Source organism: Bombyx mori, chromosome 12 (genome assembly GCF_030269925.1).
Source record: "Bombyx mori chromosome 12, ASM3026992v2".
Lineage (NCBI taxonomy): Eukaryota > Metazoa > Arthropoda > Insecta > Lepidoptera > Bombycidae > Bombyx > Bombyx mori.
In genome coordinates, this window is record NC_085118.1 from 4,664,378 (window position 1) to 4,682,545 (window position 18,168).

The following is an 18,168-nucleotide window of genomic DNA, read 5'->3' on the forward strand; positions in this document are numbered from 1 at the left end:
TATTGACACCATAAGTTCTGTGAATTTCTGAACTGATTTATTTATTACATTGTGTATACAAAATATTTTCAGAAACAGAAAAACCTAAATACTGTACTTAGACGGCGTCTCAATTACTTTCATAGTTTTCCATTACTTATCCAGAATGGATCCATTCTCGTAGTCAGGATTTAACAGACGCTTATTTAACTTCTGGAAAACAATTACATGGTCGTCGTGCCAACAAAATTGTCACTACTTTTTTAGCGGTGGTGTGATAGGTACTATTTATTGCCACCGTTCTGCTAATTACTGCTGCGTATTTGCCATGTGCCACCAATTTGAAGGGTAGGACAGCTCCTGTACAATTGATACTTGGACTTCTTAACTCAAAATGGATCGCAGCATTCACATTGTGATATTTATGAGGTCAGGCAATCACTAACAGGTTAAAGATATCCCAAAATCTATTACAAAATTACCTAAAAATTATTGAAATATAAAGTCTGCTGTATCTCCAGACGCTAACGACACGTTCCGGATTTCTTCAATATATGTAGTGAGAAACGATAACAACAGCAGTCAATTGGATCAAGAGCAAAACGCGTGGTAGATTATAGCTGAAGTCAGTCAAAGTGATTGCAGTTATGTACCTTACGTTTGATTGTCAGCTGAAGCTACACAATACCAGAATTAAACAAAGTTCGTTAGAATTTATCATTCAGCAGGCCGATTATTAAAAATATTGTTCTATAATTGGACTTGTCCAACACTACCAGGTGGACCGTGAGCTCGTTCACCCATATGAGAAATAAATGAAAACTTAATACACTGATGGTAATGTAAAAATCGATCACCACCTTGAAAAAATAATATTTTCTTCTTACTATTTTCTAGCCACGAAACACATAGGTAAACCAAAAAGTGTGTTATAGATTAAAATCGTTCAACGTAATTTTATTACTGCTCCGTGCTTTTCATTTTTTTTAAACTGGAGATTTTTGGACAGAATTAAGGATATGACGTCAAATAACTGTCACTGCTACCAATGGAGCTAAAGGCGCGAAAATAAGCGTCTCTTTGATTTGATTTCGACTGGTTTTAAGATATTCGTTACATACTAAGTTTAATTGTTATTAATTGATTGCACAAGTGGCTCTTGTCTCTAATTTTTATAAGATAGTCTCTAAAAAATAAGAAATTTCCAACTACAAAATGTTTTATCCGGTCGATTCCTTAAAACGGGGAGGACGATTTTATTTGTGCTGGGTCGCTGACTCTTGGCCACTGAGATTTGCAACCATAACACACAGACAACTTTGGTCTCAAGATATTAGAAGAATATGGTAATATTTTTAAGTACTCATTTATATTGCCTGTCTAATCATCTTGCTTAGTAGAAAACTTTTTACTTTTCACTTAAGTAGAATTCTAGTTTTGCCGCGAAAACTCTAAATAAATTTTCTATTAGAAAGACAAAAAATCACGAAAATCCAAAAGTAATAACAACAAATAAGTGGATACATTAAAAAGCTGTTCAGATCGATCGTGATGTAGATATTTTCTATTAAAAACTTAAGAAACGACAAACTTTGGTGTAAGTTAGAGAATGTAAAATGTAGATTGTGAGTTGTCGAATTTATATTGTTTTCGCCACACTCAAAATCAAGTGAATAATGATTATCATTATACTTTACAAATAGTTAACTATACATTAGTTAACTATAATATTTAACTGTGAAAAAAATTTATACAAAAATATGCACTTACATATTTATAAGACTATCGTTTTTATATGAGATAAATCATAGGGGAAGTTCTAATTTTAGGATTGGAGTCAGAGAGTTGAAATATAAATCAATGATTGGAGTACTTTTAGTTAATACTGATAGCAAGGTTTAATGTAAAAAAAACTGTCCGCAGACTGATTGCTAAACAATGAGTAATTACTATTAATTATATTTATTTATTACATTATTATTTATTATGCTATTAACTACTAACAGGTATTTACTCTGCATAATTCTTCAAACATAAAGAAACAATATTTAATTTCAAAATTGAACTTACAACTTTGCCCACACTACTACTACCACTACTACCATCCTGTCTATTGAGGATTAACCAGCTGTTCCAATATAAACGATAGAATAAATGCTATTCCTCTATAATTGAGATTTCAACTTTGTCTCAATGGATGTACCATCTATTTTGTTGTCTACCCAGTCTTGGGGCACCACCTAACATAAGGCAAGCCATAAGCTAATCTATACAGTTTGATGAAAATAAAAATGTTTACCTATTTCATCATAACAAAACATAATACGTTGTCATATTCTCAATTTTTTTATTATTGTGTATATTTTGAAATGTCTTTATTCTAGTGATGATTTGATTGAAGTAATGAATAATGAATCTGGCCGACCTTCAAACAGATTTTCTCTCAGACTCAGCTCTCAGCTTATGAGGGGACTAGTAAGACTCTATCAAAGGAAGGTCACAGTTTTTCTTAGTAAGTATCCATTTATTACTTTCACTCCACAGACTAATCTTTTAGTTGACTTAAGAAATAACTATCTTTTAAAATTATATGTTGACCTTTTTTTTTATATTTAGAGACTAATACGTTTTGTATTATTTTCCTTTGTAAATAAAAAAATCCTTACAGCTTATATTAATGTATCTAAAAACATTGATAATTATGTTTTATTGCTTAGATGGGTGGATGAGCTCATGGCCCAATCGGTTTTAAGTGGTTACTGGAGCCCATAGACATCAACAACGTAAATGCCGCCACCCACCTTGAGATATGAATTCTAAGTCTCAGTTTTCCAGTAAAATGGAAGCTATTTGTCAACATGTGCTTAGAAAAATTCGTACCTATCTGCGGGATTCGAACACAGACTTTGTCGCATCACTCGGTATAAGTATACCGATGTCTTATCCTTTAGGCTACGATGACTTCCAGATTAATTCATTCATTTTACAAGTAAACGAACAGGGATACTGTATTTAAAGCATAATATTTCATTTTCAGGTGACTTGTGCATGATAAATGCTCATGTCATAAAAAACACAAACAAAAAGTAAGTAACGATAACATATTTTTACAATAATTAAACTTAATTATTTATTCATCGTTGACTAGTAGCACTGCGACCAGACAGTAGATAGTTCTAAGTATAGTAAGGCGGTCTAGATTGGAATTTAATGTTTGTAGCTAAGGCAATCTGTGGGATTAAATTCATACCCGATCCTGTAGACCGAATGGTAAACAGTCAACGTCACACTAAACACGTCATTACGGATCCTCCCGATCCATTAACGGTGCTTTTAGGTACCTCAAGCACCTGGTCACCGTCCTCGCCGAAACCGTCGCTTGCGACGAAGGGCTCGACGAGTGAATAAACCCATAGCCCACTGAGTTTTTCGCCGGATCTTCTCAGTGGGTTGCGTTTTCGATCCGGTGGTAGATTCTGCGAAGCACTGCTCTTGCTAGGGTCAGTGTTAGCAACACTCCCGGTTTGAGCCTCGTAAGCTCACCGACACGCTAGGGTGAAGCTGAAATAGCCTCTCAAGGCTATCAGCATAGGTAGGAAAATATTTTTTTTATTGCCTTTGTAGGCAGACGAGCATACGGCCCACCTGATGGTAAGTGGTCACCGTCGCTCATGGACCTCAGCGCTGCCAGGGGCAGAGCCAAGCCGCTGCCTACCATAAAGTACTCTCCGCAAGCCTCGTTTGAAGAAGGACAAGTCATAGCGCTCGGAAAACACCGTGGAGGAGAGTTCATTCCAAAGCCGGATTCAAATGGGATTAAAAACCATTACAATAATCCTTTTAACGGAATCAGGTGGAATGTGCACGATGCTTCTGATGATGAAGAAAGACCACACCGAGCTCGCCCCCGGCAACTACCGCAGCTTCTGCAGTTCGTGCTCCGTGAAGATCCAAACGAACAGAGAATCGAAGAACTTATTCAGGTAAAATTTAATGTTAAGCCACGTTCATTCGGTCAAGCAAGAATAATATTAGACAAATATTTCCTGTGTTTAAAATAAGTTTTCAATGTGAATTCTTACAATTTTGGTTACCTAATAGTAGTTTGTATGAAGAATAAGCTTTGTTTTTGAACTTGACGTTTGAAAATGATTTTACATAATAATAGATCAGATGTCGTTCAACAGTTCCGGATATGCTTTTTCGTTCTTCTCTAACCGCCACTTCTGTTATTAGTCCGTAATATAATATAAAACAAGCCGTATTTGAACACTCCCCGAGAACTATAACTCGTTGTATTTACATGAAATCATATTTGATAATATGTTTATTTTATTTATTTACAAAACCACTTTGCATAGCGCGCAATTTATTGCGATAAAAAACCGGCTGACGCGTGAAACATATCATCTCAAGGGAACGCGGCGGCCGAATGTTAGCTGCCTTTGCTGTTGCTTGCTTTCACGACTATGTAAGATGTTTCCATAATAATTATGTTCTTTTACAGAGTAGCGGAAACGTCGTTACTAATGTTCAAGATATAACATTGAAAGAAGCAACAATACCGGTATTACAACTTCCGCAAAACGTAAGTCAATATTAGGTAACAAGTTACTTCAGTTAACCCTAAAAACTAAGAATAAACAGTTGCTTTCAGCCATGGCTGTTGGCTTGCGAGATAAAAATACGTCGCGTGCTTGATGAGTAAAGTACTAAAGATGAATTATACAAAAATTGACAAATTTCCTACTATTTTTCGTGAAATTATATTGGTGGTAGAGCGTATTGTGATATTTCGCGGGTAGGTACCATCATTCTGTCATGAGGTATCTTGGTTTCTTATTTATAGCCGGGACAGATTTCGATCTCAAGTTTCAAGATATTTCTTATGGACCCTTAAAACCACCTAATACCAACTGACTGCCTGACAAATGACTGAATATTACAAACAGACACTCCAATTTTATTTATATGTATAGATAACGACATCAGAGATGCAAAGACCTGAAACACTAAAAATTAAATCCATCGATAATAGTCGACATTAATTTTTATTTTTATTTTTTATTGCTTAGATGGGTGGATGAGCTCAAAGCCCACCTGGTGTTAAGTGATTACTGGAGCCCATAGACATCTATAACGTAAATGCGCCACCCACCTTGAAATATATATTTACATGATCCTCGCATGCCTAATGGAACTAGAGTCTTAAATTTTACATCAGGATAACTTCGGTGACGAGAATCAGGATGTAGCGCTTCAGCTGCTGACAGATCGAACTCTCGAAATGATGCTGCAAGCGGACGGCTCCGCGGCGCAGCACAGCGGGCTGGACCTGCCGCTCGACTCTACCGATAAATCCCATGACAAATCTCGTCTGCCAGTCGACCCTCAAATGGAAAGGATCTCGGAGTTAAACGTATCCATGTTTGGTAGAGGTGGGTATAAGAAATCTATATATATATATATATATATAAATGAATTGCTGTTCGTCTCGCTAAAACTCGAGAACGGCTGGACCGATTTGGCTAATTTTGGTCTTGAATTATTTGTGGAAGTCCAGAGAAGGTTTAAAGGTAGATAAATATGAAAATGCTCAGAATTAAATAAAAAATTACAATTTTGTTTTTCCTTTGATGTGTCCCCCCCCGTCGGACCGATTCCTTTTGTTTGTTTTAAGTTTATTTTATACAAAAGCTTAGGTCTTTTATTTATCGATTGAGGCACTACAAAGTCTGCCGGATCAGCTAGTAAAAAATAAAAATAAACATAAAAAGGAATGTATTAATTTACCTTATCTTCGTTCGAATCAGAATCACGTCGCTCTTAATCTGACCCACGGTCGACGGGTCCTTGTGGAACATAAACACAATCATCTTTTTATTTTAAAAATAATCGTTTTAAAAAACTAACAAAATACGCTTTTATAGAAAATTCAACTAAAAAATAGAAAAAGCGTGGGGTGTTTTTCAGGATATTATCAAAATAACCCTTCTACTCATATCTGTTCATAAAATATTTATAACTGCTAATACCATGCACCCCACCCTTTTTTTTACAATAAAATCATTTTTTCTTACACTATTTTTAATTCAAATTTATTAAAATTTATTTTCTTTTTCTTTAGTTGGATTTTCTATAAAAGCGTATTTTGTCAGTTTTTTTAAACTATTATTTATTTTTAATTTTTAGTTGAATGTCAACTTTTTCAATTTCTTTTTAATACTAAATTGTCATCAGTCCTTAACAAGTATACCAAATTTCGAGTTAATCCGACGTTTTGAAGGGGGTCAAAATCATATTCTAAGATTCCGTTACATACTAAAGATACTAACATACATACGTCTGAAGATAATAAAAGCGTATTAAAATCATTTAAACCAACTATGAAAACGACATTCACAAAATGTGTTGGAATATTTTGATACTTGCCTAATTAATTCAACACACCTTAGACTTTAGACAAAAAAATTCACTCTATTTTTCCACCCACTCGTAAGTATATCCCAACTTGACATGGTATGGTTGCGTTACTTGAGATATGAGGAGCTTCAAATCGAAGTATAAAATTTTTGTTACCTATTTGTGATTTTAGTTTCTGCCGAAGGAGCTTTGCATGCCCCCGAAATTGCGCCAGGTAAGTTATTTGACGTAAACTACATCAATACTATCACTATTAATGTTATAAATGAGAAATTGAATTAGTTACAATTTCAAGTCTTAACTAATTATAACTAAAATCATCATGAAATATTTATAGAGTAACTTTAAAAAATACTTTATTCCCCCAAAACAAAAAATGTTTCTACATTAACAGGAGCAAAGCCGCATGTAAATTCTAGTATATTAATTAATTATTTAGGTGATTAAAAAAATCTAACAACGTAATCTTATAAACGAAATTATAAATGTAAAGCGTTTACGTACCGATTTTAGTGACATTTCGGGAAAATTCCCAAGGCAGATCGACTTTAATATACTTTGAAAAGTTTTCATCTACTTCGTATTTTTTCGATTTTGATGCCATGATTTATATAGTCTAATAAATATAGTCTGTTCGTTGGTTATTTGAACGTGTCAGTGTGTTACTTCAACTATTTCGGGATATTGCTATTATGAGATGACTACTATCATATTCTTTTCATAAATCCTCATGTTTCGAATTCCGAGGTATATTCGGGCGGGTATTCATAGTTTCTTCTTTTCTATTTGAAGATATTAAAGCTAAATTCCTTTGTAATGTGTTACAGTAGATATCTAAAGGTCACTTCTTAAAGCAGCAAACGGAAAAAAAATTAATGCTTAAAACAATAAAACAAGTCTTAAAACACCCAGATCCGTATAAAAGCTAATCTCGGTAAAAGTAAACAAAAATAATTATTACAAATACATAGCAATTAGATTAATAATTTTTCGTTAATCCCACAGAAATTCCTGAAATTCCTGTATTCCCGATTCCTGACCTCAACATTCCTCAAACGGAGAAGTTAGTCTCAATGTCATCCAACGAGCACATCTTTAAGAAAAAAAATCATCCCATCCATTAGTTCCGTCTTCCTACATTTATTTAACCTATGATGAGTCCTTACCAGAATCCACAATTTTGTAACACATCAAAAAAAATTCTACGCAATGTCGAAAAGCAAAGAAGGTGGTAAAAATTATCAATTGAATATGATGCTCTATTATAGGCTGTAAATATAATACATCCAATGAATAAGCTTTTAGAAAGCTGCGAGCAGAGCGAGAGTACTATGATGTCGGTTCCGTTATTCTTAAAAATTTATACAGTCAGCAACAAAATTCATAAGTTCCACATAAAATAACTCTTCAGTTCCCAATAAATTTAAAGTCTGTGACCAATAAATAAACATTTGAATTGGTTTGGTTGGACAGGTTTGATTTTGATTGAAAGTATGAAATTTAAAAAGTACGGTTAGCAATACACTAAAAGAATAGAATAGGATTAAAGAAGTTCTAGAAATATATTATTATAGGAATTGTATAACATTTTTAAAATATCAATGAAACAGTAAAAACCTAACGGAGGATGCGGTGCCTGAGCTCGCAGCGACTGAACCAAAACAAATTCTAGAAATTAGTAATGAACAGCGAGTAATTGATGAAATCGAATTAGAAGTAAGCCATATTTACGATATACTTATATAACTTAAATTTTACTGTTATGCCTTTAGTTTAGTTTAGAATCAGTGAAGTATGTATATTACACAAAAAGATGTGTCGATATTAAATCAAGATTGTTACTGGTGGTAGGACCTCTTGTGAGTCCGCACGGGTAGGTACCACCACCCTGGCTATTCCACCACGAAGCAGTCACGCGTACTGATTTGAAGGTTAAAAAAGCTGTTTCACAATACGATTAAGACATACCTCATGTCCCGAGGTTAATGGTGGTATTCACGCTGTGATTATTTATGGGTTACGTGACACTAAATCGACCGTGAGCTCGAAAGAGTTTTCTTAGCAAGCGAAAAAGAGCTCCTAGTCAGTGAAAAAGCAGTTTTCCTAGCGAGCGAAAAAGAGTTCCTAGTGAGCGAAAAAGCTTTCCTAGTGAGTGAAAAAGTTTTCCTATTTTTTGGTTGGGTTTTCATCCTACCAATTAATCGTAGCGACAAAGTATAAATTTATCTAATCTATATTAAAAGCGCTTCGTAGTACATTTGAACTCTGTTCTCATAATACACGTTTAATCGTCACAGGAATTAGAAGAACTAGAGCCACAAACAAAAAGACGCAGAATTAAGAATAAGTTAATAGTCGATAAGAAAATAAAACTTGGAGGAAATTTACTTCGCGCTAGAATAGAAAACCCGGCCGTGGAGTTGAGATGCGAGGTAGTTGCTGCGGTTTTTGTCATAATCACTAGCGTTACAATAGCTACCGTTACGGTTTAAGCTCGTGTTTGTCATTTCCATTTTATTACTTTCTAATACTTTACGTTTAATTAGGTTTAGATTAGTGCGCCTGTACAAAAAAAATCCCACAAGATGTTCAGAACCTACATATACATAGGTTTAAGAAAAATATTAAAGAACATCTGTGCAATAAAGCTTACTATAAAGTCAATGATTAACTAGAAGATTGCACGAAGTGGGAATGAGTTGCTCGCTCCGGGCATTTCAATATTGTAATAATTGTTACGTTATAATACTCAATGTAAAAATGAATATTTAAAAAAAATCTAATATTTAAAAAAAACCTAATATTAAAAAAAAAGACATGCCCGCTGAGTTTTTTGCCAATTCTTCTCAGAACGGAGGCTAGTTTTTGTGAATTGGCGGCAGTTTTTTTGACGTTCAACAAGTGTGTACTTTCATTTATGTTGTATAAAAATTTTTTGATTTGATTTGAGATACCAGTCGCGAAAACCAAATAAAGAAAATACCATATTACTAACAATTTCAAACATAGAATTAGTATCTGACGGAACTATACTTGAACAAATACGATTAGAACACGACATAAATTAATTGCATTTGAGATGCGTAATAGTTTTACGGTGATATATTATTATTATTATTTCAATCGATGCCTACCCTCAATACTTTAATGTAAAACTGCAACTGAATTTTTACATGATTTCCATACTACCCCCGTGCAGGACAGTTCAGACGACATTATAGAGATCCGTACGCCTTGGGACATACTGTTTCGGACACCGAGTCACGTTGGCGGTAAACCACGATCAAACTTTTCTTTGAAGCTAACAAGACTCTACGTAAGGAACCTGGGGCCGGTTGCTGGAAGACCATACGCTGAGAGAGAAATGGAGGTAAAGTTATTGAATGTAAAGAATGTTGAATCTCAAAGGGAAACAACTGTCCAAATGCTATAATTTTAAGTATAATAAGCGACTGACCCTAAAGTTTCATCAAAATCGATTCATTGGTTTTTATTTGATGCTTTAACGAAGAATCGAATTAATCCTTAGTACTATTTCGTTGTGTTAATCTGAAATGTACACGCATTTTTGTATTACGAGTAAGTAAATAGGAATGAGAGCAAACATTTGAAAAAGTAATTCTATTCTGTATATTTAGGGAACAAAATGGGTCCTGTATGAAAGTTTAAAAAAACTATCTTGTATAGTCGCATTTTATAAAATCAATCACTTAACAGTGAGCAGGACGTGGAACTGAGATGTTCACTTCGGACCGATTTATTTTATCTATATAAATAGGGCTTGTTCCTCTGGTTCTTCTCAGGGTTGGTAATGTTTTAAATCAGTGGTAGAGATGACAGACGTTCAATAGTTATACGTTTATAAATTATTTAACATATTTATGTACGTTAGTTAATACATACATTTACATATATACATTATTTAACAAAATATATACATTATTTAACATTTGTATAATTTCGGAAGAAAGATAGGTGCAACCCTTACAGTTTGTGAACAATTTTTTTTTCTACTTAAGTTGATGGTCTTGAGAGGAGACCATTTCAGCGTAGCCCTGACTAGTAAGTAGGTGAGCTCACGGGGCTCAAACCTGACGTTTTTGCTAACACTGACCCTAGCAAGAGCAGTGCTTCGCAGAATCTACCACCGGATCGGAAACGCGACCCACTGAGAAGATCCGGCGAGAAATTCAGTGGGCTGTGTCTATGAGTTAATTTACTCGCAGAGCCCTTCGCCGCAAGCGACGGGTTCGACAACAACGATGATCAGAGTGTGAACTCTGAATTCATGCTTGACTAATATAACTCGAAAATGCGTTCTCTGATGTCAGGAGTATTTCATAAGTGATTCATACTCTTTTGTAGGAAGCAATGCAGCGCTCTCGCCGAAGCCGCGTCAGGTCGGTGTTAGAAAGGATCGAAGAAGTAGAGGAGCCACAGCAAGGCGCGCCGCCGCATACAGAGCCGCTACACATCGAGCACGTCACCGAAACTGAAATTAACTTCACGAAAGATATGAACAACACGGAAATTGCCATAGAACAAAATTTGGATATATCTATGTTGCCAACACAAAAAATTGAGGTGCAAGCCCGTAAGAGGGTCCTCGAATGTGAAGCGGTTGAAAGTGTGAGTTTATGTGTTTTATGAAATAAAAGCTGATCAACGGCTTTGAAACGCAGAATTACTTCCAGCAATTAACATGTGGTACAGATTTTTCCTTGGAACCTTCTGGCTGAACCCTTGCTCGTCCACCTGTCCTTGTGAAACTGGAAAGGCCTTCGGGACAGCAGTAAACCCCCAATCAAAAAAATATATCCTTGGCATATTGACTCTTTCACACGACCCTCTTACCGTCATACAACCCGCTGCCAGAGTGCAATTCACGGTCATACTGAAACTATTACGTTCTCTTTCATCCTCCTTAACATAAGATTCGTAAATAATCCTTAGCACTGGGTAACGCTTCATTATTCTTTAGTCTACTATATTAAAAATTGGACCAGTAGTTATTACAACAGAATTATTTGAGATCGCATAAAAATGAACGTTTGTCATATCTAAAGAAAAACACTCGATTCTTTTTTATTTACAGCCAAAACGTCAACGGTCAATAGGATACGTTTCGTTCAGACAAAGCCAGCAGTTAAGAACAGAAATCACTATGGCTCTACCAGGTATAATTCTATTTTTAATTTAGACAATTCTTGTGTAAACCATAAAAAATAAAGTCTAAAAGATATTTATGTGCAGAAAATCTTATCGTGTCATGTTAATCTAGAAAGATTTAAATTAATATAACCATCGGTTAGTCAGTAAGTCACAGCGACGGTTACTGGCGAGAGCGTCGTTTGTGTTCTCTCTGATGGCCGAACTAATCGGAAACCGTACGTACAGCCACATACATTGCACGTCGGCACTCCGGCAAAATACATTGTATTATTGACAGTCAATCGTGAGCACTGGTGAACATTTCACAAATCCTTCAAACGTGCGATTTTGAGACTGAAATTTCTTGCAAAATGATTGAAATATATCTTGTGTTTGAAAAATTAAAAATACCATATTACTAACAATTTCAATGCAGAATTCATATCTGACGGAACCATACTTGAACAAATACAATTATAACATGACACAAATTAATCACATTTGATATAATGTGTTTGTCTGATTAACATACAACAAAAAATAAGCCCCACCACAAAATTTTCAGTGTGTATATAAATTTTGCATTTTGTAGAAAAACGAGATTATTATTAATTTTGAAAATCAATAATCAGTAAATACGTTTAACAGATCCACAAGCTGAAAAGGAAAACGTACCAGATTTCGGACGGCAAGCGACGCCGTCCTCCAGTAAACAAGCTCGGAGGAAAACGATTTTAACAGAAAACATTAGTATTTACAACGAACAACCGAAGGACAGCGAGAGGAGCGTCACGGCCATGCTGCATGAGGTCGGCCTGGCTGACGCGCAGGAGCACCCGGCGGAGCTGCACGCGGCCACCGCGCAGAGACCTCCGAGACCAGCCAGCGGGAGCTCAGAGACACCTCTAGGGAGTCTGGACCGAACTAAAGTGTCGCTAGGGGACTCTGAACAGACAACGGATTCGAAAAGATTTATACGGTTAATAGATATTGTATATTTCAATATGCCCATATTGGTGATAGGTGATCCAATCTAATTGAATTTTAGCGTTGATAAAAAAAAATATAACGCCACTCTTATAAGTCATCGTGGCCTAAAGGATAATCCGGTGCAATCGTAACTAGCGATGCAACCGTGTTCGAATTCCGCTGGCGGGTACCAATTTTTCTAATGAAATACGTACTTAATAAATATTCACGAATAACTTCCACGGTAAAGGATTAAACATTGTGTAGTAAAAATGAAACCCGCAAAATTATAATTTGCGTAATTACTAGTGGTAGGACATTTTGAGGTACCACCACCTTAGCTATTTCGGCCGTGAAGGAATAATGCGTTTCGGTTTGAAGGGTGGGGCAGCCGTTGTACTGTAAAAACTGAGACCTTAAGAACTCTTGTCTCGAGGTGGACGGTGGACTACTTAACACCAGGTGGGCCGTGAGCTCATCCACTCATCTAAGCAATAAAAAATAAAATAAGTAACTCCCTGATAACTTTGAAAAACTTAAGACGAAATCGCACTAGAACCAAAAAATTGTAGGTACCTAAATATTACATTTCAGTATTTCTAAGGTTTTCGAGAGGCTTCATTTTTTTAATACTAAATTCCTAATTTTTTTTTAAAACTAAACAATTTTGTGAATATTATATTATAATAAAATGTGCAATAAACGTATATTTAATTCAATAGATAATGTTTAAGCTCCGTATCGTCATTAAAATAATTTCGACATAAACTTCTGAAACATAAACGACAGGACAAATAGAACAGTTTCTCATAGAGTATATCTCAAAATTGCAGAGACCAGTGGGGTACTGAAGGAACTATGATAAAAATTCTAAAGCATATAAAAGCCGGACTCCTCCCTATTAACGTGACGAGTCTCGTACTCAAAGGGCCGCTCGTTCCCGGATACAAGAAAATAATTGCTGCCCGTTGTTTCGCGTCTTTGCTCAGTGAGTACTTTCAAATTAGAACATTATTTATACATATTATGTAGAATAGGGATCGCAGCGCATAAAATAAAACTTCCAATGTTCCAAAGTCTTCTGTTAGAATAATAATTAAAAATTAATTAACGTATTCGTCGCCATCTTTCTTTTCTGTTATTCCGTGTGCTATTTTCTTTTCCCTTTTTTCCGTTTTCTCTCACTCACATCTTAACGCTTCGCTCCACACTCTTGATAGATTCCATTCTTATCAATTCTACACATATATTACGTTTGTTACATAACATATTACATACACAATACTACATAATACATAAAATATTACGCTTGGTAAGATTTTTGAAAAATAAGTGTTCATTTTATTATGGTTTTCAGAATTGAAACAACATGGCTTCATCAAGATTATAAAAGATGTAAATACTTTAGAAGTATGCGATATTATGTTAGGATCAAAGTTTGAGTGAATTTTTTGATAAAAGAAATATTATACACAATTTTATTTAGTTGTTAAGTAGATACAGAATACTGTATAACATTGAATGTTCTATTGAAACAATTCATAGATGTTCGTTAATTTGTTATGTCCATGACTATTTTTAATTTTATTGTAACTGTTTGTATTCTATACTTTTATTGTTGAATTTGTAGAAATAAAAGATTTAGTTTGATTGAACGATTTATTTTAATATTTTTTTTATAATAATGATATGATTTCTATACAACTTTACAAGAGTCATCAACTAGATTCAAGTCAACTAGATAATTTATGAGTAGGTATCTTAAAAATAGATATTTACTTAATTACAAATAATAATAGCGTAAACGAAAGCTGTACAATAGTTGACTTAATTTTAAATAATAATTAGCATACTTAGATTTAGATAAAATACAGTCATTTTACATTTATAGAATTGGAATATTATCAGTTATCTAAATATACTTATGTAGTAGATACCTTCATACAGGATTGATTTAAACAAAAAAATATTTTAAAAGCTATGGAGTATCTCTATAACGATATAATATGTATTTATACAAAATCAGTCTCCTACTATTTGTTACCGAGCTTCGCCGCGTGAAAACTGTAATAATACTAACAAGTTATTGAAATCAATTTACAAATCAAAAGGCAGTCGTGTGTTGCCACAACAGGACGTTCAGAGTTGGACGTTTGGAATATTTTCAATGTTAATTATTACAATATCTACAATAAACACGAGTGCTGTCTTTATAAGTAAGTTAACTGCTAAAGTCGGCTATACTCACAGTACACACAGACAAGAAACAATCTCATGCACGCTTTAGTGTTTCACAGCCTTTCTACAGTCGTCCCAAGCGTTCAGTTACAGTCTGCTTGCACAGGCTTAGGAATGACATTAATATATTTAGGATAAATAGCTACCGTAATTTTCACAAATCTTAAACATTAACATTTTTATACTATCCGCGTTCCGCCCCAATAACGACGACGATGATGTTGATTATCATAATAAAACTAATTATATTTCGAACCGTTTCGTGTGTAACTAAACTGTTTTATGCAAAAGAAATTAATTTCTCATTAAATTGATCTTTATTAAAAACCAAATTTAAATATTATCCCAATTTCATTAATAAAACCCATTCGTGCAAGTATATAAGAACATACGTTTTCTTACTCGTTCAACAAAGAGAGTGAGTGCACTATAATATTTATTATTCAGTGCTTGATATTTTCAACAAAGTACATACAATATAATGAATAATAAACAATATAATATGATGACATCAAATACCACAGCACAATTCATGCAAGCGTATAACTAAATATTGCTCGTCGTACGAGAGAAATCAATTGTGCAGAGTCGTTTAACAGCTGTCAATATCAAAACAAGCGCTACAACACTTACATGATCGAAACAGTTCGGCGCGCGTACCCAGCGGGTGAACTGCATGATATTATCCAGGATTTATACTTTAAAAGATTTCGGCCTCAGAGTCTTTGTCTCATGATCGTAGTGTCAGACTAAATAGCTTTTCTCGTTTTACTAGATCAAATGACTAATTTGAGTGACATTATATTGATTGCTGACGACAGTGAGCGTTTAACTCGACAGAAAGAAATTAAGTTACGCGTGTTAAAATTTAGAAAGTATGCTTTAAAAACGTGATTTAAAATACAAAAGTTTGACCTCGAATTTTTTATGCCGGATGTAAAATAATCATTGCCGTAAAAGAAAAATGATCGTAACGCACGAGTTTCGCAACATCATACTTTAAAAAAATCGCTATTAATTTTTTGTACGGCACGCTTATTGTGAACTAAAATTCAGAATTGAAAAATTCATTCAATTTCAACGATCGCGACTCTTGAAGCGTGCAAACGTAGCACGCTCGGCGTTGATCTTATCACTGTTCTTGGATGCGAGCCAAGCAACAATGTGTATATGTTACGCATTTGCTAAAGGAACAGCGATGACTAAGAACCAAGAAAACCGAATTATTTATTAAGTTTATTTAAAAATTGTGAAACGAGCTCGTACTTTTAGAGCAGCTGCATATGAAAAGAACCCATGAACAGAGCGAATATAGCGCACCCTAAACATAGTTGCGTTCATTTTGCTCTTCATAAAAATAACTCCAATTAACTCACAATTCAACAAACGCGAGATTAAACCATAATAGTATTTTTAATCACGTTCACGACTCGCAAAAACCTCAGGGAATTCTCTACATTTTAGAGCGGCTGCATGTGAAAAGAATCCATGAACAGAGCGAATATAGCGCACCCTAGACATAGTTGCGTTATTTTTGCTCTACATAAAAATAACTCCAGTGCGCTTAGTGCGAGTTTCTTAACGTTCTCGATAGCGATAAAAGTTAAGCCAATTTTGTATGCAATTGGAACAACGCCCCTAGCGGCAAACGTGCGCAAACGATCCCATTCCATACAAATATGACCTAACTTTTACGCTATCGCGAACGTTAAAAACACTCGCACTAAGCACACAGATAACCTAGTGACTCGCAAAAGCTTGAGGGACATTCTCTACAGTAAAAGTCGGGCCGATCAAGCCAGATAGTCTACAGTAAAAGTCGGGCCGATCAAGCGAGAGAGTACAATAAAAGTCGGGCCGATCAAGCGAGAGAGTCGACCTCGAAGTCTCCGTCGTCAGCATAGCGCATGCTCTCGAAGTAGAGCTGCGGGCGGCCGCTCCACAGCTCGATGGAGTCGGGGTCGGCGCTGAGCAGCTCGGCGGTCAGCGAGCGCGCGGCGGGCAGGCGCGGCTCGAGGCGGGCGAGCCGACGCACGTACTCCCACGCCACCTCCCACTCCGCGCTCGAGCCGCTCTGTACAAACGCCTCACGTTATAATACGATCAAACGTAACGTATACGAATGCCAATTTTCAACATTCGCTGTCGTCAAATTACACGTCCTAATTACGAATAGCAAGAAATTCACTTTCGATTAAAAAAAATATATTGAAGCTATGATTGTGTTAAAAATTCCATTAATGAGGTTTTCTTTTGTAATTTGATCGCATTATACGTGCCGGGTATATTCACTGCGACACTCGTCAACTGTCGATCGTTGCTCGTCTCCCACTTATTTCGTATAATCACTAATCGACTTTAATCCCACATACGCGTGATTGATATTAGTTTAATATTTCAAACTAATCGATATTTTTATGAATGGCGTCAACAAATAAAGCAACGATCGACACTTACAACAAAAAAGTGTAAATATTATTTTATGTGGTTTCTAAGTAGTTTATCAACCGTGTCTTTTTTACTTTAGCAAGTGTGCATGTGTTTATTGTGTAAGTCCTAAAAAAGTTAAAACATTATTGCCATGTGAGAGCTTCTGTTGTGTTTTTATTTATTTAATCATTATTTCTTATTATGCCACTATGTCAATACAAATAGCAAATAAACTAACAAAAAACTAGCGGTTGATAATTGTGGCAAAAATAATAATAATAATAATAATAATGCACTTACCGCTTACGCAAAATAATGGTTTTTTATTAAAAACTCACATAACAGTCAATATTATTTCCATTTTTGTGTAGTTCAAATGAATTGCAAAACATGATATGAATATTATTTCAACATAAAACACATAAGTAACCCCACGCCAATAGTGCAAAATGATAAAATTGTCGTTCGCGGAGCTTACAATTTATTACATTGTAAATTCTAATGGCTTTCCACGAACGTCAATTTTTACAAGTGTTATCTTAATTAATTTATTAATAACATAAATCAATGGATGAGACGATAAGCATTCTGTTCGGCGCAAAAATCAAACGAACGATATTAAGTACCAAAAAAACGTGAGTCATGCAAGCTAAAAGAAATTAATGCTTCATTCTGGAAACGCAACTACAAGGGTAAGTTTTAAATAATACGCATTGTATTCACATGTATGTTACGTTTCACTGTTTCGTACTAGCCGGCCACATCGCGACTACTGCGCTACAGCACAGTCGAACGCGCGCTCTTTGCGGTTCGCGGGACCCAAAACAGCGTATCTAAACAAAATTATATAAATAATAAAGTTAAATTACGCATATTCGAGTAAACATTTCTCTTCGTCGTTCACGAATTTATAGATACAGCAAATGTTCAGAAAGCGGACGAGAACTGCGGAAATCTTACTCGGTTGATGCGTTTGAT

The 18,168-nt window shown here is 35.1% G+C and overlaps 2 protein-coding genes across 5 annotated transcripts in view; one reads left to right on the top strand and one right to left on the bottom strand.

Moving 5' to 3' along the window:
* Positions 1-1,011: 1,011 nt before the first annotated feature.
* On the top strand, positions 1,012-14,177 carry LOC101737592 (uncharacterized). Of its 2 annotated transcripts, XM_004929397.3 has the most exons (16): positions 1,012-1,325; positions 2,364-2,491; positions 3,017-3,065; positions 3,833-3,962; positions 4,487-4,567; positions 5,204-5,417; positions 6,575-6,616; positions 7,408-7,465; positions 8,013-8,118; positions 8,700-8,834; positions 9,602-9,772; positions 10,768-11,031; positions 11,498-11,579; positions 12,202-12,532; positions 13,356-13,510; positions 13,880-14,177. In XM_004929397.3, exons 1-16 carry the CDS (start codon positions 1,195-1,197, stop codon positions 13,966-13,968), a joined length of 2,166 nt encoding a protein of 721 aa, XP_004929454.1. In that variant the 5' UTR covers positions 1,012-1,194; the 3' UTR covers positions 13,969-14,177. The 2 variants fall into 2 exon arrangements, with proteins under 2 accessions (XP_004929454.1, XP_021205807.1); XM_021350132.3 differs by lacking the exon at positions 6,575-6,616 and having other exon boundaries at positions 1,029-1,325.
* LOC101742357 (uncharacterized) overlaps positions 14,163-18,168 on the bottom strand; it is a 64,092-nt gene continuing 60,086 nt past the window's right edge. For 2 of the 3 annotated variants that reach the window (XM_038014505.2, XM_038014508.2), the window contains exon 8: positions 14,163-16,834. In XM_038014505.2, coding sequence (XP_037870433.1) covers positions 16,622-16,834 — 213 coding nt within the window. In that variant the 3' untranslated portion in view covers positions 14,163-16,621. The remainder of the gene's footprint in view (positions 16,835-18,168) is intronic. The other variant, XR_005245300.2, reaches the window with a different exon arrangement.